The sequence below is a fragment of the Notamacropus eugenii genome, chromosome 1, assembly GCF_028372415.1.
Source record: "Notamacropus eugenii isolate mMacEug1 chromosome 1, mMacEug1.pri_v2, whole genome shotgun sequence".
Classification (NCBI taxonomy): Eukaryota; Metazoa; Chordata; class Mammalia; order Diprotodontia; family Macropodidae; genus Notamacropus; species Notamacropus eugenii.
This window is the reverse complement of record NC_092872.1, coordinates 238,087,831-238,114,231: the sequence shown is the minus strand read 5'-3', so window position 1 is coordinate 238,114,231 and position 26,401 is coordinate 238,087,831. Positions and strand designations below refer to the sequence as shown.

Below are 26,401 nucleotides of genomic sequence, written 5' to 3'. Positions count from 1 at the left end.
GTTTTAAGTAAACTTAAATAAGTTTAAATTTTTAGGTAATTCATCTAAATAGTGTATTAGAAATTGCATTGTTAAGTTCATTAATGAATTGGTTAAAAAAGAGCTGTTATGAATTTTTTTGTAAGAGTTTCCTTGTTGTAGCATTCTTATTAAGAAAATGAGAACGCTTTAAAAATGTACATGTATGTGTGTATATATATAGGTGTGATTGTCAGCCTGTTCCATCTGAGGATGTATTATGTTAAAAGTTTATTTCTGCTGTTGAAAAGGAAATTTTAGCTAAAATTGTTTTTGCCATGAATCAAGCATTTACTCTAAAGTTATGTTTGTAAAAGAAAGTTTATGGGCAAATGTGAAAAGGCTTTGGGTTTAGGGCTTTTCTTATGATTTCTGTCAAGTAGTTTCAAGGGGATTGTGATAAAATGTAAACTGTTCATAAGTGAGGAAATATTTGCTGTATTAAGAAATACTTTGTAAAATCTTTTGTATGGGTTTTTGGAAGGCCTACCTATCCAATTTGTATTTGTAAGTTACAAAAGTGGGAAGAATTTAGTTTCTCTAATAGGGGTACACTGTGTGTATATGTGGGGAAAAGAAGCAGTCCTCAGGCTAGTAACAAGTACAGCCCCAGCAGCTGAGGAGATTGTATATAGAACTTGCTTTGGTGAGAATCTGAAAATGTACAAGAAATGATCTTCAGTGATTGGCTCTTTAGGGCAAATTTAAGATCTAAGAGGTAAATAAAATCTCTGGGAACATTCTTTCTAAATCTAATGGGAATAAGTAGATATTGTATCATTGTTACATAGAACAAGACTGGGATTTAAAGTTAACTGTAATTGTATTTTATTTACAGGGGGATTCAGGGAAAGGAATCCCTTACACACACACAAAAAAGGGGGGGGTGGTCCCAGGTGGTCTGGGAGCTCCAGGAATGGTCTTGATGGGAGTGGCCAGTAAACTGGAGATTTGGACTGATAGAATTAAGAGTGGGAAGTAGAATAGACTTGGGCATAGTGACAGAGTGGACCTTAGGAGAGCCGGTTCACATGGAAAAAAACCAAGGAGTTTTCAAGGTGAGGTTTTCCAAGGCCTTTAGACAAATGGGACTAAAACTCTTTTGGGGTAATGGATAAAGGTCCCAACTTGGAACAAGATCTTTACATGTTACAAAACGATGTAAAAGCAATTAGTATTAAAACAACTGACTGAATTAAATACTGAGACTAAATCAAAGGCATCTTCAGTTTGGGAAAAAGAATTTCAGTCTAATTTTCTTAGAGGTAGGTAGCCTCTGGTAATATTTGGCATTGAAAGTTAAGTGATTGTTTTGATTTGAATTCATTACATGAACATAAAAATTCAAGTTAATGTCTGAACTTATCACATGTGTAGCTCATTCCTTTAGATTGAGCAGGGTTAGAAAGGGATAAAGTAGTTTGGGAAACATATAAATCTATTAGAGCAATGACTTATGATTGTTATTCAATCAGGAGCTAGAATGTATAGAAAGGCATGTAAGCTACTTAAGACTTGCTTCAAAAGATGTTCCCTGGCCAATGTGAAATTAGTCATGTTTGAAACTGATTGTTGGAGCTTGCTATTTTAAGATTTTTGTGGGACTATTAACTGACTGTTCTTCTGAGTCTAACTCCAGGTGTGGATAGCAAGAGAGGCGGTCTGAGCCACTGATCCATGATGCCAGTAAGCCTGTGAGATGCTGGTATGAACTGCAAAAAGGTGATCTCATGGGAAGGTCAGGACAGCAGCTGTTCAGCCTGAGCTGAGGTAGGATTCTCCTGACTCAATTTCCCCACTGACACCTGGCAGACTTGAAGCCTGGCTGAATGCCAGTTGACAATCTACTCCTGCCTGGAACTGACATGAAGTGAGGGAGATGTTGTTTCCCTGCAATGTCCCTACTCTTAGTGGCAAATTCCTAAAATCAGAAGTTTTGTAAGTAATAACACCAGATCTGTTGAATAATAGATTGTTGGTAGGGGAACATTTGAGGTTAAGTCTAAAATTGAGCTAACAGGTTTAGGACTTTAGACCAACAACAAGTTAGGGTCCTCTAATTCTTAGTAATAGTGTGAAGACAATCAGGTCAAGGGCTTATGAGACTAGCATGCATAGTTATTATTTTGTCTTGGTTAATGCTAAATGAAAAATGGTTTGTGGACTATATTGTAAATGCTTTAAAAGAAGCATCAAATGATCAGAAGTTGGAATTGTTTTATGATATGATATGCACTGTGTTAAAAATGATTATTTATTGTATTTATATAAGTACTGGAGCCTGGTATTGACTCCTTAATGAAATCTCATCTTCCTAATGAGGGAATGAATAATGACTTACTGTGAAATGTAGAAGCCGCATTTTAATGTGAATTTTCTTTTTTTTTCTAAAAAAAAAAAATTGACAATTTGTCAAAGTTTCAATTTTGATTTTTGTAAGAATGATAGGAATGGTAATCTAAGATGGTATTAAGTTCAGTTCTGTAGGAGAGTGGACATCTGGATTTCTACAAGAAGATAAAGAGAAGAAGATGCTGAGATGCTGTGCTGACGACTGTTTGAAGGAGCAACCAGATCAGAAAACTGCATAAGATGATATTTTTCCCCAGACTGCTGTATGAGATGGAACCTCTAAATGGACAGTTCATTAATTTAAATCTCTGTATCTGTACTTATGACAAGGGGACTGCCCCCTGTAATTTGCTAATGTGTCAGTCAACTTTGCTTCCTTCCCATATTCATATAAAAGGGAGATAGATGAAGGGAAGGATTCATAAGGGAAAGAATGTGAAGAGGTATTTATTGATTGGATTTAGGTGTGCAAACAGGAACAAATAAGAGGAGGAGAGGAATATGGGTAAGATTGAACCTTGAACTATCTATTCCCCCATCCCAATTCAGAAAATGTTTAGTATGAATGGGAAGCCAGTAGACAAAGTTATGGAAGGTTATTGCATTTAAAAATTTCAAAGTTGTTTACTGTCATTTATAATTATTACTATTAGTTATTAAACTCCCAAGCCTCATGCTTGGGAGACACACTTTGTCAGTATTAAAAGCTCTGTTTGAAGCATGTGTGAGAACACACAGAATTTGGAAAGGGATAGCCAATGAGGCAAATTCATTATAAGTTTGTTATTTGGGGAACTATACTAGGATTATTATTGTTTGTTCTTAACAGGATTCTCTGCTCAGCAATTGTCCTAAGCCATTATCACAATATCTAAACAGGACTCTTCTATTAAGATTGTGTGGACTTGACAAACCTTGGGAACAATGCAACCAAAATGTAATACCTTGGGAATGTCCCTTTTAGGCATGATCCTGCTCCCACTGCTAGGACACCAGGCCCCAGTTATCAACCGCCCCCCCTCTTGAAAATAGTTTCCTGGACCTAATTCAGACCATTGTGGATACCTTTGAAGTGTCCAATTATTGGATTTGTGGGGGACCTCAGCCATTAAGTCAATGGCCATGGATAGCAGTACCGCTGAGTTCAGTCTACATTTTAAGTAATAGATCTGTAGTACATGATGGAACAAGATTCTGGACAAGCCAAGAGAAACACCAATGGTCTTTGTCCAAATCAGTTCCAGGTGAACATTGTTTAAACCAAACAGGACCTGAATTGCAGGAGACATGGCTGGGAGAAAGTAATTGTAAGTGGACATTCACACGAAGACCAGAAACCCTGGCTCGTATTGATTGTGCCCAGTATGCAAACAGATGGGATCAGAACAGTATTACCTGCTCAGATGGTAGGGTGATTCCCTGTACCCATTCATTTTTCCCATCCTCTTCGTACAAAGAGAGAACAAAAGGGGAATATCACAAAAGTTGTGGGTATAAGTTTTACAACCCCTCTGATCCCAGAAAACCATGTGAAGGGGGCCACAACCATGACTATTTGTGGAGTTGTATATATATGAATAGTACTAAGAATAACACAGAATATAAAGAATGGGTATGAAAGTGAGAGAATGGAACACATAGGATGATGTTTGATACTTTCTGGAGTGTAATCAATAGAACTGGGGAGAATTATCAACATTGTATATGGAAGAGGAAACAACAACTATGGAAGGGTAAGTCAGAGATCATGTAAGGCGGACCATTAGGCCCAGATATATCTATTAAATAGATTAATCAGACTCCAAGCAGTAGTTGAAATTATAACCAATCAAACAGCAAAGGCTTTGGACTTACTGGCTGATCAAGCCACACAAACTAGGGAAGCAGTACTGCAACATAGAATGATCTTAGATTATTTACTTGCAGAAGAAAGGGGAGTTTGTGGGAAACTCAATATACCTATATGTTGCTTAAAAATTGATGATAATGGAAGGATAGTGAAAGAGATCACCAAGAATATCAGGAAAGCTGTCCACGTTCCTGTACAAATTTGGAACTCCCTTTTCAGTATGTCTTGGTGGTCCTGGTTTGAAGGGAGCTGGTGGAAGAGATTACTGTGGTTTGGCCTCATAGCAATTAGTGATATCATATTACTTCCTATTTGTTTACCGTTTGATTTCACTTATTACTAAAATAGTTAGAAATTCTCGGTTGATGATACTAAAGAAGGAAGGATGGGCATCTGTGGAGACAAAAGACAGGAATGACCCTGATTGGGATGAGGAGATTAACAGTGTGAGATCATGTTACAGAACTTTGGTTGAAATATCCGTGAGAAGTCTTCAGGTTAATAAATAAGAGGAGGGACTGAATGGGATAGGTTTAGTGAAGACTTCTCAGATTGTAATTCTTCTCCCAGGGGTGAGGTAAGACCCAGAGGCTCAAGGTTACAATATTTTTAGAATAGAATAGTTCCATATAAGGATATAAAACTGTGTAGTGTATTAGGGTCTCAATAATTGGATAAAACTTACATAATTCCTCGATGTCTTCATTTCAAAAGGGATTGGTTAGATTTCGTGTCTAGACTGTAAGATCATATTCTCAGCTAATGAGGATAATGGTCAGTGGGGGGAGGAGGGACTTGCATTAGGGTCTATATAAATCACTGCCCTTTTCTTTGTCTTTGTCTTTCCTACTCCAGATGAACTGGTGTAGGACTGTCCCAATTCTCGAGAATCTAGTAAATCAACTTTCCGTCATCACTTTGAGAGGCCTCTGAGTAACTGATTTATGTAGGGACAAAAGGGAAGAACAGAAAGATACTTAAAGCACATGAAAGATTATAAAAAAAAAGAAAATGTTAGTGAAAGAACTGATTTGTTTTGTAACTTAAGGAGCGAGGTGGCTCAGCAGACAGAGGGCTGGGCCTAGCATCAGGAAGACCTTAGTCCAAATCCAGCCTCAGACATGTACTGGTTGTGTGACTCTGGACAAGTCATTTAACCTCTGTTTGTCTCAGTTTTCTCATCTGCACAATGAGGATACTAATTGCACCTACCTCCCAGAGTTGTAGGGAGAATCAATAGACATCATAGCTGTAAAGTCCTCAGCACAGTACCTGACACACTGTAAGCACTACATAAATACTAGCTATTATTGTTATGATAAGGCTGAAGCAAAGCAAAACAAAAAAAGTTCTGGGCTACTTATCTGTGTCCGAGGATATGCCACCTTGTATTGTTAGTTATTAATTATGCATACTGCATACTTTCTAGCTCCCCATCTAGATTATGAGATGTAAGAAGGCAAAGACTTTTAGACTGACTTTGTGTTCTCAACACCTACCACAAAGCCCTCAACATGATGAGCATTCTATTTATGGTCACTGACACTGATACTAGTAGAAATACCAAAGAAAGTAAAAAAAAAAAAATGGTGTTGCCGTAGGGCCCCAGAACCTAAGAAAATGGCAATAGTTTGGCATTATGGAATTTACAAAAGAAAGATCTGACAATGTTCTTTTCTCTACCAAGAAATATGTGTCTTAATACGTGACTTACGAGGTAAAACAATGATATAACTAGGATATGACCAAGAAAAGGTAGAGCCATTAAGCAGATGAAAAGAGAAAGGAACATCCAGGTCAGAGATTGGCAAGCTCATTTGGCCTACCACCCCCTTTTCAAAAAAAAAAAAAATGCAAGCAGTTAGGTTAACCCTTATTTTTATTAAACACCCCCCAACTTCACCAGAGGAAACTACTACTCTTCCGAGAGCGTTCCAATGCCCCACAGGGGGTGGTATTACCCACCCTGAGAACCTAAGATTCTAGGTTAATAACCATGCAAAGAATGACATCAGGAAAGAAATCTGTCAAAAGACTTATTTAATAGTTTTCCTTTTCTAAAAAAAAAAAAAAATTTATTTCTAAGTTTAGAGGAAGCTCAAAATTAGAAAGACGCTTACCTCACGAGAGGAAATCTCAAATTATCTTGCATTCTAACATGAAATTATATTCATAATTATATCTATAAAAATATTCAATATGCAAAGTAAATATTTTAGTATGGCACATTAGATTTATCAGTGTGACTATTATATAAAGATTAGAAGATATCTACAAAGATGGTTCTGGGAAAAGCATACTATCCAGTGCCCCAGAAGAGATGTTTGCCTAACTATGAAGAAGTCTGCATCAGAAAGAATGGTGGTAATATAATGCTCACTCCTAAAACAATGAATACAGGTAAACTAACACATAATTGGCCATTAGGTATCTCAGATGAAATGGAAGTAGCAGGGAAGAATCACATTTCTACCTTCTGCCATATTTCCTATGAGCAGCGACTTACACAAAACTAAATGAACTTACTTGAACAGTGGACTAGGGACAGCCACTGCACACTGGAAGCCTCTTTCTGTCTGCTCCACCACACAGGAGTCACTGAGTTCCTCTGAACACTCCATGGACTCTACACAGAGACAATTAAATCTTTAAGTAACCGTACGAACAACAAACTTTTTCCCCATCTTCACATTTTTTATTTTATTTTTCTAAAGCATAGCACAGCTTATTCCAACTCAGTCTGCTCAGGGCAGAGGTCAATAATAAACAATCAGGACCACAGGAAAATTTCTAACAAGAAGCAATATTTTCTTTCTCATCTACAAGAATTAGTATTTCTCAAAAGAAGTGCAAAAGGAAAAAGGGGGTCAGGGGAACAAGATCTACAAAACAAAACTATAAAATACCAAGTGTTCAGAAGAAGGAATCCAAAAGAGATATCTTAGGAGCTTTAATTCCATAAAGAACATAGATGCTAAAAGACTAATAAACATATGGGCCATGAATCAAAAGAATAAAATTTTACAACAGATAGAAAGGGAAGATAAATGATGACGATATAATAAGGTTTATCTTTTTTTTTTTTTTAGAAAAAAGTGAAGAAAATGAAATTTTTAAAACTTATAAACAAAAGTTGAAGGGGAAGAGTCAAAGAAGAATATTATTTGACTATTTAACTGAGAGGGGGAAAGAGAGGAAGAAATGAATAGATAAAAGAAAAAAAGAAAAATGAACTAATAAGCAAAACTGCAAAATTAGAGAAAAGGGTAACAAGGGAGCAGGAGGGTTTGAGGGTAAACAGAAGACAGCCAAGCTAGCGTGAAAAGGATGGCCTTAAAATAGATTGAGCTAAAATAAGAGACAAAGCACTTTCTTTAGGAAGAAGATGGGGAAAAAAATCCTAATTTGAAAAAACAAATCATAATAAAGACAAATGGAGGAAAATATAAACCTAACTCTCATGATTTTAAATGTGAATATATTAAACAATCTATTAAAATGAAAGAAAGTAACAGATTAAATAAGAAAAAACCTACTATACACAAAATCATGAGGAGCTGGGGAAAAAATTTACTATGTATCATGTGACTGAAAAGAAGTAGAAGAAGCAAACAAACATTTGATACAAGAAATAAACAAGGTAATTATATTGTGCTGAAAGAACCACAAACAACAACAACAAAAATATCGATATTGAAATTACATGCTCTAAACATCAGTCTCTAAATTCATAAAGGAAATATTAAATGAACTACAAAAAGACAGTCAGTAACACAATAGTGACAAGAGATTTAAATATCTCAGTTTTGGATAAGTCTAACAGAAAGATAAACAAAAATATAAAAGTGAATAAACTGATGAAGAAACTAGAGTTTAAAAACATTATTATCTACTAAAGGGATTACTAAAAATATGTATTTCTTAGTAACACATGAAACTTTTATAAAATTGGTCATGCGTTAGGGCACAGAAATACTGCAAACAAATGTAAAAAGGCAGAAATAGTAAATACATTCTTTACAGACTATCATGCAATTCAAAAAAAAAATTTAAATACTTGTAAGTCTTCTAGAGAGCAGCAATATGGTATAGATTGGATAGACCATTTGGGCCTGGTGTCAGGAAGACTTGAGTTCAAATCCAACCTCAGATATTTACTAGCTATGTGGCCCTGGACAAGTTACTTAACTCTGTTTGCCTCAGTTCTCATTTGTAAAATGAGCTGGAGAAGGAAACGATGGCAAATCACACCAGAATCTTTGACAAGAAAACCCCAAATAAGGTCACAAAGAGTCAGATGTGACTGAAATGACTACATACTGACAAAAACAGCTCAAAACTGAAGTATATTCATCTTAGATGCTAAGATCAAAAAATTCTCTCAAAGAAAGTGAGAAGGGGTTAGGGAAGGCATTGAACTGAAATAGTAGTATTAAAATCCTTCTAAAAATTAATCACAGGTATTAATAGCCTTATCAAATACTAGCTTAGAATTTTCTCAATATAGAAATGTGAGATGGGCCAACAGTAGTTTTAAGAGGATCTCCAATTCACTAATGGGAAACTTAGTTATTTTAGATTTTACATTTTCTCACCAAATTCAGTAGTTCTGGTGGCAGCACACTTTTTCATCACAAAAGATGGCTACATTTGTGCTTTATATTAGTGTTGATGATAACTTAGAATGTCTTCAATTTTCAAAAAGAACACTGTAAAAGTTGCTCTCAAACGTGTACTATTTTTACGGTTATGAACACTCTATAATGCATTGGGAATGGGGGTGGAGATAATATTTAATATCAAATAAGATGCTTTGATTCCCAAAATGAATGAATGAAAAGCATTTTTCAAAAAAACTTTCATTTTGTGCCAAGCACTGTGATAAGCATAGGGGACACAAAAGAAAAAGATAGTCCTTGCTCTAAAGGAGGTCACCCTCTAAATGGGGCAACAGACATGTAGGAGAATTCAGCTGCATCACAAATCAAAAGGTCCAGAAGGCTTAAGGGTATAGCTACAGGACAGAAAGGAAGGTCTATTAGTCCTTGGAATTCATCTACGTGTCTGCCCCACTGGAGCATTTGAAAGGGAGAAATGGGCCTGAGGATCTAGAGGGGAGTCTTGTTACTCAAGATGAAAGTCAGACACTGGAAAAATTACGGAATAGTCTTAAAAAAGAGTCCTCCCCCGACCTTATCCCTTGAGAAGAGGAGTTCTCAAAAACTACTTTTTGCTCAAAACTATTCTTTTCAGTGAGGAACTGCAGCACACTGAACAATTAAAGTGTCAACAAAGGATTCCAGTTAGGCTTCCAGACCCATTAGCTGGGCTTTAAGATTCCCCACTTCTCCTTTATCTTTTCCTCTTCCTCTCCTTTCTCTTTCTTTACTTCACCAGGACTCACAGTAGAAGAGCCAGTTTTTGGACAGGGACTGATAGTTTCATGGTACACCTCCCCAAAACTCATGAAAGATCCTTTGAGAAATATATACTGACTAGCCCCATGAGGGCAAATATTCAAGTTATTCTCTACAATCTGGACCTAATTTATCATTGTAGTTTAATTTCTCACCATTCCACCATACAAACTGTTCCATGGTCTACTCATGGCTCTCCAAATACAGCTTTTATTACCCTATCCATACATTTTTGCTTATGGGGTTACCTGTGAAGCTAAACTTCTTTCTCTCTTTCAGGTCAAAGAAATCCACCTGACATTGTGATGCTTCCTTTAATTATCCCAGGTAGTAGTGACCTCTCTCATCTCTCCTAAATAAGTGTTCACTACCACTCATTAAGCACTTTCCATCCTGTCTTGAAAGTAATTTAACTTTACATCTGTTGTATTTTCTCATATAGATAGTAATCTCCTTCATGGCAGAAAACATGTTTTATGCTCTTATATTCTCCATGGAGTATAAGTATGATAGACTCAATAACTGTACTTATTCATCAGAACTTTCTATCACAGTTTCATATAGAGTAGAGTTTGGTATAAGAAAGTTTTATCCTGGGGATAAGGAAGGATCAAAAAGATCTCACTATAAAAGGCTTTTTCATTCCAAAGCATGGTCCCAAAAACAATGCTGTGATTACATTACAAAGCATTTAGCATTCCAAGTACTGGCTACACATGTTATGGAAATCTTAACAAAGTAGAATATCCTAAAAAATATCAATGGAAAATAAATCAGATTAGAAATATCCCAGATTAGCCACATGAAAAACTGATATAGTAACTCATGAAACAAATAAAAATACATAAATCCCCCCTCAGTCTGCTGTGGCTCCATCTCAATCTGCAATGACAATGGTTACTGATGGAAAGGAAAGGGAGGATAAGGGTTTGAGGAACAACAAAGCTTTTAAACCAGTTGTAAACATTAATTTTTTTTTTACTTTAAATGTACTTTAACTTTATGTTAAATGTACTTTTAACTTTAAATGTACTTTAAATGTAAGAACTTTACCAGTGTATCAACTTTTTGGCCACTGGACAAACCAAACTATACCTATATTATCAGGACATAAGGAAAACAAAGTTGTAGCTAAATGGAAGGCCACTCACAGATTCTCCTCTGTGAATACATTTGGTAGAATTGGTTCCTCTCATTACACAATCAAAGGTAAGAAGAAACAATTTCCTAAGATATTTGGATCATTTTGAGTTGCAGTGTTAATGATAAGCAAAAGCTAAAATGTCACCATGAAGAGAATTCTACTTTATTCACTTAACAGGAAGACGTTGAGAAATTCTAAAAAGAAATTGATGAGTTACTCCAAACCAATTCAAGGTGTAATTTGATTCTTGATGATTTCAACATTTAAGATCAGTACAACAAAATAGTGACTTGGGCTGAAGAAAAAAAAAAGAAAGCAAAGGATTATAAAAGACTAAGAAGGGTCAAGTCTTATATATCATCAATACCTTCTTTGAGAATAGAACTACCAATATCAAATTGCTTACCATTTTAGGGAAGGGAGTGGAGGGAAGGAGAAAAATTTGAAACTCAAATTTTTAAAAATGGGATGTTAAAAATTGTCTTTACATGTAATTCAAAAAAATAAAACACTATTTAAAAAAGAATAGAATTAAAAGGTACTGGACACAGAACTCTGATGACTACCCAAAAAAATGAAACTGACTCTATCTTAAATGCTCCTGTGGACCTGAGATCTCATCCCTCCATCAGAGATCACAACTCACCCAAGTCTTTTCATCCTGTATGATTCATGTCCATGTTGTCCTACAGATCCGCCACAGAGGATTTACTTAATACACTGGAAGAATTCCTCTACCTTTATTTATTTATATTTATCAGTGTCTGTACTCAGGCTTTCCACCTGTTAATGCCTTAATCTTGCAACACCATCAAACATCACTGTAATCATTCACATTTATATAACACTTTGAGGTTTGCAACCTGCGTTCCTCACAACTCTATCTTAGATAATTTGACATTATCAAAATGTCAAATGAGGAAGTTGGACTAGTTGAGCACTAGAGTTCCTTTCAGCTCTGAAATATACCCATTTTATATCTAGGAGACTGAAGCTATGATACGCTAAATGACTTGCCTATGGCTTCTCACAACAAGTAGGAATTTGAAGTAGGATTAGGGTCTAGGTTTTCATACTCCAAGCTCAACATTCTACCCACCAAACCATGATGACTCTTATGACCAGCTCACTCCCTTTTTCTGATCATCCATTTCTGAATGATAGTCCTTATGCCAATTTTAATGCATGTCATCACTGAAAATTCACTTCAGCCTACGTTCAACTATACCATAAGTTCTCCAATGAACTTTGAGTCATCCACATGATTCCTTGGATATAGGGATATTGTAAGATTTACAAGCATACAGTATCAACCAGAACGAATGAGTTAAAATGACAGGACTTTTGCACTGGGAAGCAGATTGGGACTGTTAAAATGAATGTGCAATTTCCCAAATGTAGTCCAGGCAGCAATCTTCTTTCAAGGGCCAATTCATTGTCCAGATCTATTGCCAGGTCCAGATATGCATATGTCCTGTTGTATTAAGTCAATGGACTAGCTTTTAAACCACATTATATACTTCCAACTACAAACTATAAAGAAAAAAAGTTACTAATCCAGGTATTATTTCAAAAACAGATATCTATTTGCAGTCAGATCATTAACTGGTTAGAGTAAAAGGTTAAAAATCAGTACCAAATTAAAAGAAAGCTATATTCAATTATGACAGCCTTACTTAAATAAGCTGTTGAAACAGAAAGATGGAAATGGAAAGCCAGAAACAGAAAAAAGTAAAGAAATTCACGCTAATTATCATGATTTATTATAGAAATTTAACTGATTTTAAAAAAAAAAACTAGCATAGAATAGTGAGTAAAGAACTGAGTCAAGAAGCAGTGAGTTCAAGTTCTGCCTCTGACATACTGGCCTTATGACCCTGGGCTAGTCATTTAACCTGTCAATGCCCCAGGGGGTGGACTCACCAGTTCATACCAATGATTTCACAGGTCTAAACACACAATTTATACAAAATATTCTCCATACTGAGGAATCTAAGAGTCCTAAACCACCTTAGGCAGTAAATTCAATTTCCTTGTCAAATGGAATACAAGCTAGTTTAAAAAATAGGCTTCTGTACAAAACATTATGGAGGAGGGTGATGGATGATAGAGTGTGGTGGGAAAAGCCCTGGACTCAAGTTAAAGAATCTATACTTGAATCCTAGACCTGCTACTGACCACCTGTGAGATCTGAAGCAAATCATTTAATCTCTCTGAATCTCAAATTTCCTAAACTGTCAAATAAGGAAGTTGGACCAGATGAGCTCTAGAGTTCCCTCCAGCTCTGAATCTTTGATACTAACAGAATTATTTCACGAAGCAGTGGAAAAGCAGTGGAGTAGAAAACCAGCCAACAGCCAGTGCGCCACTGAAATCCAAAAAGCAAAATTATCCCAAAGGCATTTATAGAAGAAAACAAAAGGGAAATAACACATAAACCCAAAATGGAACACATCTGCCAGCAATTCTATACTCTCATCAAGTCTATAAACATTTTTAAGCACCTACTGTGTGCCAGTCACTGTGATGAACACCAGGTATACCAAAAAAGGCCAAAAAGAAAAAAAAAACAAAACATTAAAACCTCTGCTTTCAGATTCTAATAATTCAGTCCCCAAAGTAAATGCTTCATTTTAAGAAGATGAAATAAGGAAGGATGGCTAGATCTGATAGAAGAAATCTCTGCAGGAAGCAACATAATCTTAAAAGCACTTAGTTTTCAAAATTTCACAAAAAGGGGAGAATTCCAAAGATTGGAAAAGATCAGAGTATTACTCCTACAAGAAACGTTTCCCAAGCTCCCTATCATCAATAATCTTCTCCCCCAAAAAAGTACTTCGTATTTATTTTGTATATACTGTGTGTGAATGGTGTCCCCCTCCCTATAGAATGTAAACACACTGAGGTCAGGAACTCTTTCCTTCTTGTCTTTGTATCCTAAGCACTTAGCACAGTGCCTGACAAACAGCAGACCTTCAAATACCACAAAGGCAAATGAAAAACATCAGCAGCTACTGACCCATAAGCTTTTATAAAACGTTTATGGAGTGGACTATTCATGGGTCAGGGTAATACTAATAAAAACACAAAAAGAGAACTGGCAAACTTTCAGATGATTTTCTATAGAAGAGCACATAATTAGAGTTGTACAACTGAAAGAGAATGCAATACACTGCTAGGTTTACTAGCTGTTGATTACAAAAAATATTTGACTTGATAAAGCAAAAAATCATCTTAAAAGCTCTTTTCCAACATGCTGTCTCCCATGCATATGTTAAGGTCATGCAAGATTCTGAGTAATGCAATAAGAGATAAGTTGTTCAATGAACCTCTGATTATTATGAGATGGGAAATACAATGACAAATGCTCAACAAAAGTGTTAGCCACAAACATGAAGAATTCCCCATGTGATGTACAAATGGAAATGGAATTAGCCTTATGGATGATGACTACTGAGACTCTGGCACATGGAAGGAGTTGTGCTAAGTACATTAAGCTCCAGAACACTACAGGCCATCTCAATAAGGCCCATAGTCACCTAAGAGATCAGCCTAACTAGCTATAAAGGAAAAACCAAATGGAGGAAGAATCCATATTACCTAGATTTTGACATGCAGTTGGAAGATCAGCCCCGCAAGTTACTCTCTAAGTGCATATACCTCAGATATACACTAAAAGTGAACAAATTAGACCTCAAATTAAGGAGGTGAACTGGGTGGATTGCATCCAGGAGGAAGAGCTTTTAGAGATTACAAGCTACTCTCTGCCACAAAAGCCCATCTTTCAACATTCCAGTGATGTCACATGGCTACATGTCATCAAACAGAAGACTCAAAATTACAGTCAAACAAGTGCATTGGAAAAAACTTATAATGGATGTAAATAGGCTGTAGCATATTACTAACAATGACTTGCAACAAAAAATGATGTAAAATACATCACATAAAGACATGCATGACAGAAAAGATGATTTAGTCTTGAGGCAGCTGGTTGGAGTAGTGTAAAGAATGCTAAACTTGGAGTTGGGAAAACCTGAATTCAAATCCTGCGTCTAACATTTACTAGCTAAGTGACCCTAGACAAGTCACTCAATTTCTCTCAGCTTCAGTTTCCTTATCTGTAAAATAGAGATAATAGCACCTGCCTCACAGTTATAAGAATTAAATAAGAGAGCACATGTAAAGCACTTTCAAAACTTAAAAGTACTACCTATTATTATCATTGCAAGAGAAAAAACAAGAGTTACAATGGCATACATGAAATATTAAAAGATCTACAGGGACTTCTGGCCAAGAGAGAAACCTTTCTGCAAACTTCCCAGCTCACATATATCCACTCCAGAAAAAACCTGAAATTCACATTAGGCTAAATAATGATCAAGAAAACCAATGAAATGGAGACAGAGCCAAGAAGGTGGAATAGAGAAGCACTCAGCTGAGATCTCTCAACATACCCCTTCCAAACAATTTTAAAATAATAGCTCAATGGAGAGGATGTGGGAGAGTTGGAACACTAATTCATTGTTGGTGGAGCTGCGAGCGCATCCAACCATTCTGGAGAGCAATTTGGAACTATGCCCAAAGGGTTACAAAAATGTGCATACCCTTTGACCCAGCAATATCGCTACTAGGACTATATCCCCAAGAGATCATAAAAATGGGAAAGGGTCCCACATGTACAAAAATATTTATAGCAGCACTCTATGTAGTTGCCAAAAACTGGAAGTCAAGGGGATGTCCATCAATTGGGGAATGGCTGAATAAATTATGGTATACGAATGTAATGGAGTACTATTGTGCCATAAGAAATGATGAACAAGAAGACTTCAGAGAGGCCTGGAAGGACTTATATGACCTGATGCTGAGTGAAAGGAGCAGAACCAGGAGAACTTTATGCACAGCAACAACCACAGTGTGTGAGAGTTTTTTCTGGTAGACTTAGATTTTTGTAATAACACAAGAACTTCTTACCAAAAAAAAAAAAAAAAAATCCCAATGGAGGATCTCAAGGCAAAATGCCTGCCACACTCAGAGAGAGAAATGTGGAAGTAACTCACATATTGTAGCAGATCATGTTTGTGTATGTGTATGTGTTTGTGTACCATGTTCTGATTTGTTATACGATTTCTTTCATAAAATAATAGCTCAAACAGAATTCTTGAGTGGCAGACCCAACAAAGGGCCAGAGTGACACATTCTTCCAGTCTGAGGCAACAAGGGTCAGAAAGGGAGATCTGTAACACAAAGGAGGAGGTTGGCTTGGAGTCCATGTGGATGAAATACCAGTGGTGGAACTAAGTGGTGATGACAGAAGCAACAACAGCTTCAGGAGCTCTCAAGCCAAAGACAGAATGCGGACCTGGCAACTGGTCAGAAAGAGACTACAGAGACCCCGTACTACAAGATGCTATTTGGCAACTCCACTGCCTATACAGTAGCACTTTACATCTGAAACCTGAGGGGCAGTATCACTTCCAGTACCAAGGGAAGAAAGGCCCTTCCAGGGGAGGGACAAGAGTGAAGATCAAGGGAGCAATAACCACACCTCTCCTCAAACCACACCACTTTGGAAGCACTGAAAACTCCAAAACCCTAGAACTAGCTATGAAAACAATGGTGGGGAAAAAAACCTGAAGGCTGAGACAGAGTCCCCTTCCACACCAGTAACAGAGCCCAACATTAACATAAAATTCCAAATAAAGAAACAGGGTAGAAAAATAAGTAAATTAACAACAAAAAGAACCTGACCATAAATTGGTGATATGGTGACAAGTAAGATCAAGACACAAACTCAGAAGAAGACAATGAAGTCAAAGAAGCTACAAGCAATGCCTCAAAGAAAAGAATGTAAATTGGACATAAAGCAGAACAAAAATTCCTGGAAGAGTTAAAAATTTATTTTCAAAAATCAAGTAAGTAGTAGAGGAAAAATTAGGTAAGGAAACAAAACTAAAGGAAGAAAATCATGAACACATAATTAACAGCTTGGTAAAAAATAATACCAAAAAAATACTGAAGAAAATAACACCTTAAAAAAATAGAATTGGTCAAATAGAAAAAGAGGTACAAAAGTACACTGAATGAAATAATTTCTTAAAAATTAGAACTGGAAAAATGCAATTAATGATTCCATGAAACTTCAAGAAACAATAAAACAAAGTCAAAAGAATAAAAAAAAGAAAAGAAAATGTGAAATATTTCATTGGAAAAAGCTACTAACTTAGGAAACAGATGGAGAGAAGATTTAATAATTATTTAATTACCTGAAAGCCACGATGAAAGAAAAAGCTTAGACATTACATTGCAAGAAATTACCAAGAAAAACTGCCTGATATCCTAGAACCAAAAGGTAAAACAGAAATTGAAAGAATCTACCAATCATCATCTGAAAGAGATCCCAAAATGAAAATTTCCAGGAATATTATATCCAAATTTTAGAGCTCCCAGTTCAAAGAAAAAAACTTAAAGCACCCAGAAAAAAACAATTCAAATACCATGGAGTCAAGGTCAGGATCACAAAAAATTTAGCAACTACCACCTTAAACAAGTGAGGGGCTTGGAACAGGATATTCTGGAAGGTAAAAGAGATTGGATTACAACCAAGAATAACCTAACCAGCAAAAGCAAATATAATCTTTCAAGGAAAAAAATGGATATTTAATGAAATAAAGGTCTGTCAAGTATTCCTGATGAAAAGGTCAGAGCTGAATAAAAAAATATGACTTTCAAATACAAGACTCAAGAGAAGCACAGAACACTAAACATGAAAGAGAAATCATAAGAGACTCAAAATTAAACTGTGTACCTTTCCATATGGGAAGATGATACATGCATCATCTAAGAATTTATCATTATTGGAGCAGTTAGAAGGAGCTACATTGAGAGTGAGAGAATGAGTTACATTGGGATGATGCAAAAAAAGAGGATAGGTGAGGACAAGAGATGCCCTGGGAGAAGGGGAAAGGGAGAAGAAGAATGGGGAAAATTATCTCACATAAAAGAGGCACACAAGGAAGAGCTTTTACAGTGGAGGAGGAAATAATGAGATGGGGGGTTCCCCCCAAAGATGGGAAAAACTTGAACCTCACTGACATCTAAAATGGTTCAAAAAGGGGGAAAAAATACACACACACACACACACACACACACACACACACACACACACTGCACTGATAACAGAAAGCCATTCCTTTCAACAGAGAAGTAGGAGAGGATTGTAGTTTGTCCTTCATTTTCGAAGAGGACCATGACATCAGGAAGGTGATCCCATGATTTGCAAGTAAATTGGTTCTAAGTGAGGGAGGGCTGTGCACAGTCACCAACCTTACTTTCTCCTCCACAGCCAACTGTATCTAGTGGCCAGATATAGATTAGGACAACTGGGATGGCCCAGGATGCAGTGGGAGACCTTGACCTTTTTAAATTAAGGTCTGAGTTCTCACTTTGACTAAGGCAATGCCCTTTCAGTGATTAGGGCTATTTAAGAAGTGAGCCCCTTTAATCTAAAATAAATAAATAATCCAGGAGGAGATCCTCAGGGTTTCTGACCAAAGAAGAAACAATTACTATTTACACTCACTCTGATCCACCAGGGCCCAAACAATAACCATTAAACAGTGCCTGGGTAGGAACCTGTTATTGGCCAATCTATGAGAGGCAGAGTGTTAAGGCATGGTCTTTAAGAAAGAAATCTAGGCAGTAATCCCCAAGATATCTAGGTCAGTTTCAGTCTTCAAAATTTATCTTTCTTTAGGGAGGGCACCCTCAGGTAAGGGCATGATGGAGAGGAGAGATGAGGAGAGGGGAGGGAAAGGGAGGAGAGTTGGCCAACTGGAACTGATCAGTTGGGTCCCCAGTGGGGTAGCTTGGACTACTAAAAGGTTGTGGATTGTCCTTCATTTTCAAAGAGGACCATGATATCAGGACGATAAAGTCACGACTTTTGAACTAGTTTTAAGTGAGAGAGGGTTGTGTAAAGTCATCAACCTTACTTTCTCCTCCACAGCCATCTCCGACAGTGACCAGATAAAGATCAGGACAACTGGACATGGCCCCAGTAAGAAAGGAAGGGGACAAGGAAAAGAGAAAGTGATAAAAGGGAGGACAGATAAAAGAAGGAAATGGTAAAAAAAAAAAAAAAACAAACAGATTTTAGAGGAGAGACGGGATAAAATGAGAGAAGGATAAACAGAAGAAAATGATAGAAGGAAAGGTACAGTTAGTAAGCATAACTGTGAATGTGAATTGGATGAACTCATAAAACAGAAGCAGATAGCCGAATGTATTAGAAACCAGAATCCAAAAACATGCTGTTTACAAGAAATCCAACAAGAAACTACAGTATGTGACTTCTTCCACCCACAAACTGCACAAAAAGTCAGCCAGAAGCCCACAGGCAACAGGAAAGCATGCCAAATGAGTATGGCAATACAGTCACTGCAAGCAACCAAGTCAACAGCTTCCCAGAGTAATCAGAGAAACCATGTGTATGAGGCAGCAAGAGTCAAGGGCTCCCTTAAAAAAATCTCTAAGGAGGATGGAAAATCCCAGAGTAATAAAAAAGCTACAGTGTGAGGACTCTGAAAAGCCCAAGGAGCAGTAGTGACCAACACAGCACAACAATGCTCAGACCAGGACAGCCCAGGCACCCGAGGGTTCCAAGGTCTTTAGCACTCTGTCCTGAGACACCGTACAAAGGCCCTGATCATCTAGCACTCTGAAGCTCAAGATTCAAGGGGGCCTAACTCTAGGAGTGAAAGTCTAGAAAAGGACCCAGGGGACCAATGGGAAGAAGGAGTTTTGACTAGTATATCACAGGCCTAATGAAAGGACCTGCAGACTAATGGAAAACATCAAAGTGCCTGAATGATACTGTTTGGTGATTCAAATCTAACTAAATATAATCATAATCCCAGCTGATACATATGTGGTGCTTTAAAATTTAAAAAATACTTTACATATTTTGTCTTATTTGATCTTCATAACAGTTCCAAGGTAAGCCAGAGTAGAAAGACGCATATACTCTAGCACTTCCCCCACAGCCCACAAAATACCTGTAAAAAATGACTCTCAACAAATTCTAGAGCAGCAGAAGCCACAGAACAACAGAGCAAAAGAGGTTTCCAGCCAAAGGTAACCTGGAAGGCTGACAGGAAAGGTTTATCTCCCAGGACACTGAGCTGAGCAGAGCCCAGCCCTGGTCACACAGCACTGGGAGAAACAGGACCTGAACAGACCTCCACGGCAGAGTTCCCAGCAGGGAGGGTCCCAGACCTCTCAACCCACAAGCCACAAAGAAAGCTCCAAAGGTCAGTGTGGGAGGGCTTTCCCAGCTAAGTGAGAGAGGAACAGGGTTCTTCCAGCAATAGCCCCAGGTGATGGCAGCAACAGACTGCAAGCAGCTATGGTGGCCAGGAAGCAACCTGGGTTCACTGTCCAGGTAGCTCAACTTAAAGCCTTTGGTGATAGGGAGCAGCTGATCTAAATCTCAGCCCTGAGTGACAGTCACTCCCCCACCCAAAGCCCCAGGAATCGAGCAGCTGAGTCGAAACTCAGCCTTAAACATAATATTGGGGAGAGGAGGGGCAATAGGACCATCCTCTTGACAAAGAATTCAGAAGTCAAGTAACTGACTGGGAAAATATCCAAAAAAGAGAAAAAAAATAAGACCACAGAAAGTTACTTTCTTGGTGAACAGGTGTCTCCTCCCATCCTTTCAGATGAGGAACAACAAGGCATACTGTCACAGGAAGTCAAGGCCCCTGCCTCCAGTACCTCCAAAGTGAACATAAACTAGGCTCAGGCAATAGAAGAGCTTGAAAAGCGAATTAGCAGCTTGCTAAAGGAGAACCAAAAAAATGCTGAGGAAAATAACACCTTTAAAAAGAGGTTAACTCAACTGGAAAAAGAGGTTCAAAAAGCCAATGAGGAGAAGGAGGCTCTAAAAAGTAGAATTAGCCAAATGGAGGGGAAGGTTCAAAAGCTCACTGAACAAAATAGTTCTTTGAAAGAGAGAACTGAGTTCTGGGAACTGAATGACTATGAGATAAATCAAGCAGTTAAAAAAAAAAACCAAAAGTTTGAAAAATTACAGTTCCGGGGTGGAAACTATGGAAATTATTTTCATTTTATAGAGAAAGAAACAGAGGTTAAGTCATATATCCAAAGTCACACAGCTACTGTCAGAGGCAGGATTCAAATTGTGGATTCTCCAGAGTCTGAGTTTAAAACTCTTTCCCCAAGAGCCTCTCTAAAACCACACCTGCAACATACCACAGCTTCAAAAAGTTGATACCTCAAAATGTTCTAAGATGCTGAAAGGACTGCAGGATTTAGAGTTGAGTGGGACTTTAAAAGTCATTCATTCATTCAATATTTTTTCATTCAGTAAACAAATATTAAGCATCCTCTAATTGAGGGATGCAAAGATAAAAATGAAGGGATTTTTGCCTTCAAGAGGCAGACATTCTTTAGGGAGAAATAATAAATAAACAAAAAAAATGTACATAAAGTAACTTGAGGAAGGCAGAAGAAGAGGACATTAACAACGGGATGGTGGGAGGGAGGGTTTCATATAATTAGAATTAGAAAACAGCACTTGAGTTAAGCCTTGATGGAAGCCAGGAGCCCTAAGAGGAAGGAATGCAACCTAGGCATGAGAGAGTGTCTGTGCAAAGATATAGAGACTATAAATGGAGAGTGAGTAAGACAGTGCAGGAAGGAAAGCAATGCATGATGAACCAGCAAAAGTGAGCTGGAGTCAGTCAGACTACGGAGGACTTCAAATGTCCAACAGAAGAGGTGGTAGTTTATCCTCATAGCAGCAAGGAACCACAGAAATAACATGGGCACATTAATGCAGTGCTCTTATTTTATAAACAGGGAAACTAAGGACTAGAGAAAAAAAAGGGAATTACAAAACTGGATAACTGCAAAACTGGGCAAAGAAGAATGCCTGACACCATACACAAGAATAAAGTCCAAATGGGTACATGATCTAGGTATAAAGATTAATACTATAAACAAATTAGTGGAGCAAGGAATAGTGTATCTGTCAGACTTACGGAGAATGGAGAAATTTTCAACTAAACAAGAGATAAAAAACATTATGAAGTGCAAAAATGATAATTTTGATTACATTAAACAGAAAAGTTTTTGTACAAACCCAATGCAACCAAGATTAAGAGGAAAGCAGAACACTAGGAAAGAATTTTTGCAACTAGTGTCTATGATAAAGGCCTCATTTCTAAAATATATAGAGAACTGAGTCAAGTGTACAAGAATACAAGTCATTCCCCAATTGACAAATGGTCAAAGGATATGAACAGACAGTTTTCTGAGGAAGAAATTAAAGCTATCTATAGTCATATAAAAAAAATGCTCTAAATCACTACTGATTAGAGAGATGCAAATCAAAACAACTCTGAGGTCCCACATGACACCTATCAGATTGGCTAACATGACAAAACAGGAAGATGATAAATGTTGGAGAAGATGTGGGAGAGTTAGAACACTAATGCATTGCTGGTGGAGCTGTGAGCGGATCCAACCATTCTGGAGAGCAATTTGGAACTATGTCCAAAGGGCTATAAAAATGTGCATATCTTTTGATTCAACTACATCACTTCTGGGACTGTATCCCAAAGAGATCATAAAAATGGGAAAGGGTCCCACATGGACAAAAATATTTATAGCAGCTTTCTTTGTGGTGGTCAAGAACTGGAAATCAAGGGAATGTCCATCAATTGGGGAATGGTTGAACAAACTGTGGTATATAAATGCAATGGAATACTATTGTGCCATAAGAAATGATGAACAGGAAGACTTCAGAGAGACCTGGGAGGACTTACATGAACTGATGCTGAGTGAAAGGAGCAGAACCAGGAGAACTTTGTACACAGCAACAATCACAATGTGTAAGGAAATTTTCTGGTAGACTTTGTACTTCATTACAATGCAAAGACTTAAAAAATTCCCAATGAACTTGAGGCAAAATGCCTTCCACATCCAGAGAAAGAACTGGAATTTGATTGCAGAATGAAGCAGACCATTTTCTTTTGTATGTTTTGTTTTGTTTTATGATTTCTCCCATTCATTTTAATACTTCTATGCAACATGACTAAGGTGAAAATATATTAAATAGGAATGTATGTATAGAACCTATATAAAACTGTATGCCTTCTCAGGGAGCAAGTGGGGAGGGATGGGGGAAGGAGGAGGAGAGAGAAGAAAAAATCTAAGATGTATGGAATTGATTGTAGAACACTGAAAACAAATAAAATAATTTAATTTTTATAAAAAAGAAAGAAAAGAGAATTGTCCAAAATCGTGTAGTTTATTAAGTACCAGAACTAGGACTCAAATCCAGCTTCTCAAATTCAGGGGTTCTTAAACTGGGGTCCACAGACTCCCAAGATTTTCAGAGATAGACTTCAGGAATTTGTGAACATGGATAGGAAAAAAAATTACACATTTTCCCTAACTTTTAACTGAAATTAAGCATTCTCTTCAACTATTTATTTAAAATCATCATCCTGAGAAGGGATCCACAGGCTTCACCAGACTACCAAAGGGACCCATGATGCTCTCCAAAAGGTAAGGCTCCCAGCAGAAGAAGGGAACAGAAGAGACACAGGCTCACACCACTTTCTCCATAATAAGAATATCAGCTAATATTTATGCAGCACTTTTTTAAAGTTTGCAAAGAATTTTATATACATTTTCTCTTGGGATCCTCACCACTCTAACAAGGCAAATGCCACAGCTATTCCTATTTCCATTTTAGAGGTAAGGTACTGGGGCTGAGAACAGCTACTTGCCAATGCTAACACACACAGCATCTGCATCTGAGGAGGGATTTGCACCCACATCTTGACTCCAAGTCCAGTACTTTATCCACTTAACCATGTGATAGCCCCTTCTTCTTCTCTCACTGGCTCCCTATTTTCTACTGAGTAAAGTTCAGATTCCTGTGCCAGGTAAAGAAGATACTTCAGAATTTGGGACTACCCTAGCACTCCAGTGTTCTCATACTACTTTATTCTCCTACCATATGTTGTTAGTTACAGTCAAAAAGTAGATTTCAGGGCACATTTTTCTCTCTCCATGCTTTTGCTCATGTTGAATCCTATTCTTGGAGTGTTCCAACACACCTTAAAGTTTTAAACAATGTCATCCCAAAATTAGGTAATGGCCTTTCATTCCTTTTTCACAGAACATTTGCCCCAATGTACTTATATATTGTAAAATGAGGGGCTAGAATCCTAATGCCTCACCTGGCTCCAAATCCTACAATGGTAGTCACCTTCAAGAGTATCCTAATCCTAAACAATATCTAAGATGTTATACTATAATTATTGGCATACATACAGATATACAGATAGTTAGACAGACAGAGAGATATAGACATAGATAATTCCTCATGTGGCTACCCTATGCTGGGATATCTCTGACCTCATTAGGTGCCTTTCCCCCACCCTCCAGCTCCCTTTTAGGATATCTTCATCCATTAGATTGCAAGCCCTTTGAAAATGGGGACTATCTTTGTTTTTTCATATTTGTACCTCCAGATCTTACAGCGTGCCTGGTATATACTAAATATTTAATAAATGTTCACAGATGAACATTAGATCAACATCTAACCTAACCTTTGTCATCTCCCCCAGAATCTAGAACAGTACTCCATACATCATAGTTACTTAGTAAATACTGAACATTTCAGGAAACCCAATTTCGTTAAAGAATATCAATAGGGGTCTGAAGAAACTATCCTTTGCTGAATTACCAAACACGAAATACAACTTTATTTATAAACAATATAGTCAGCCTCCACCAAGATTAAGTACTCCTAACTGTTCAGATCACAGATCTATGTGAAACCTGACAACAATCCCCTAAAGGATTAAAGCCTGAAGAATTAGGCTACCTAGCTAAGTCCTATCCTCAAACCTAGGTGCTAACAAAATATCTAAAACAAAGAGTCACTGCTTTTGATATGAAATAGTCTTCCCTTGAATCTAGAAAGTGAAAGAATAGCTTATGTCTAACCTGACTACAGGGTATACCGTATTATTACCTCCATAGAAATCTTCATCTTCATCTTCATGCAGATAGGTCTGTTCTTGTATAAAGTTCTTCCTGTAAATGCGCCCTTCAATTTTTATAAGCTGTGGACGGAGGACTTCCATAATGCTTCTTCCAAAAGATCTTCCAGGAAAATTCTGGAAAATAAATCACTCTCTCACCAAGAAAGAAAGAAACCCATACTCTTCCCTGTATACAACAGAGGAAAGTTGAGAATTTTAATAAATATCCATTCAAATACATCTGACCATTAGAAACAAAAAAGCCCCACCACTCCCATTAGATATCTAACATTTGAACGTTGTCACTTTTATTTCCTAACTTTGTCAACATATCCTGTATTTCCGCTCTGCTGTAAACAGCTTATCTGTATCTTCAATTACTACCCCAATAAGAGGGTAACTGTATCTAGTACAGTTCCTTTGTTTAAAAAATAAAATGAGATGGTCCCAGGGGTATTATTAACCTAAAAAAATACACCATTTGTATTTATTATTCTTATTACAGGGAAAAATTCATCCTCCCTAAACATAATCCCAGCCCAGGTCACCAGGAATAATTAAATATTTCAAAGGATTACCATCTTCTCCATGTAAACTAAAAGGAAATTAGCCAAAACGTTATCTTGGGACTGACATAAAGCTCTCTGCCACCTCACTACACTTTAATTGGTGCCTTTTCTCGCATCCTTCTCTGTAACCATGAGGTAAGGAGACTCCAACACCATTCTGTGGGGCTTCTAAACAGCTACATTCACACCATGGAGTCACTTGGCTTTCCACTTAACCAATGAGTACTTTAACCAGGGTTCTCACTAGATCCATGCGTGGTCATCCCCCAGTATTACAGAAGAGCACACTATATCGAAAAACCTAGTAGAAACAGGTCCACGCTGGGGTCTACCTGCCCCGGGTCAATAATTCACTTTCTATACCAAGTCTAATCGCTGAGGGGGGACCCTGCCTTCTCCAGGCTTATCCTCCCCTTTTAGAAGGCCGAGGCCTAAAGAAGCTGCTAAGCCAAGTGAGTGGTGGGGCCTTGGGGGGAGGGGAGCCCGCTCCCGGGCACCATGTCGTGGCCGTGACGTTGTCGGACCATCTACCCCTCTCGCTGGCCGGAGCCCAGCACGGAACCCTGGCACCGCGTCCCCGCGATTCGCGGGCCGGGTGGGGGAGGAGTTCTCCCGAACCTGGGCAGGCCGCGGCCTCCCCTCCCCCTCCTCCCCTCAGGGGGACGGCTCTCCTCTACAAGGGACCTCCGAGTCTGAGGCCCAGCAGGGGCGGGAAGAGGAGAGAAGACCCGAGGCGACCCAGTGAGCCGCGCCACAGGAGCCAAAGCCGGGAAGGGAGGAAAGTCGACAGGGGAAGGAAAATCGGGAAGAGAACACCTACGGCGGACCGGTACTGGCGCGCAACGCCTCGTAAGAGACCGCGTCCTGTACGTGCGCGCCCCCGCCGCGCTCCCAGCACGGGCGCAAGCACGCCGCCGCTGCCTCCAGCTCTCCGCGCGGGCGCGAGCACGGAAGCGAGCGCTACCCTA

General features: G+C 38.0%; 1 protein-coding gene across 3 annotated transcripts in view; it reads right to left on the bottom strand.

The window, feature by feature from the left end:
- Positions 1-26,382, bottom strand: part of ASCC1 (activating signal cointegrator 1 complex subunit 1) — a 161,437-nt gene extending 135,055 nt beyond the window's left edge. The window contains exons 1-3 of one of the 3 annotated variants that reach the window (XM_072628232.1): positions 26,254-26,382; positions 24,855-24,999; positions 6,746-6,845 (exon numbers count right to left, since the gene is read on the bottom strand). In XM_072628232.1, the coding sequence (XP_072484333.1) occupies positions 6,746-6,845; positions 24,855-24,966 (212 nt within the window). In that variant the 5' untranslated portion in view covers positions 24,967-24,999; positions 26,254-26,382. The other 2 variants (XM_072628233.1, XM_072628230.1) reach the window with 2 other exon arrangements.
- Positions 26,383-26,401: the final 19 nt, after the last annotated feature.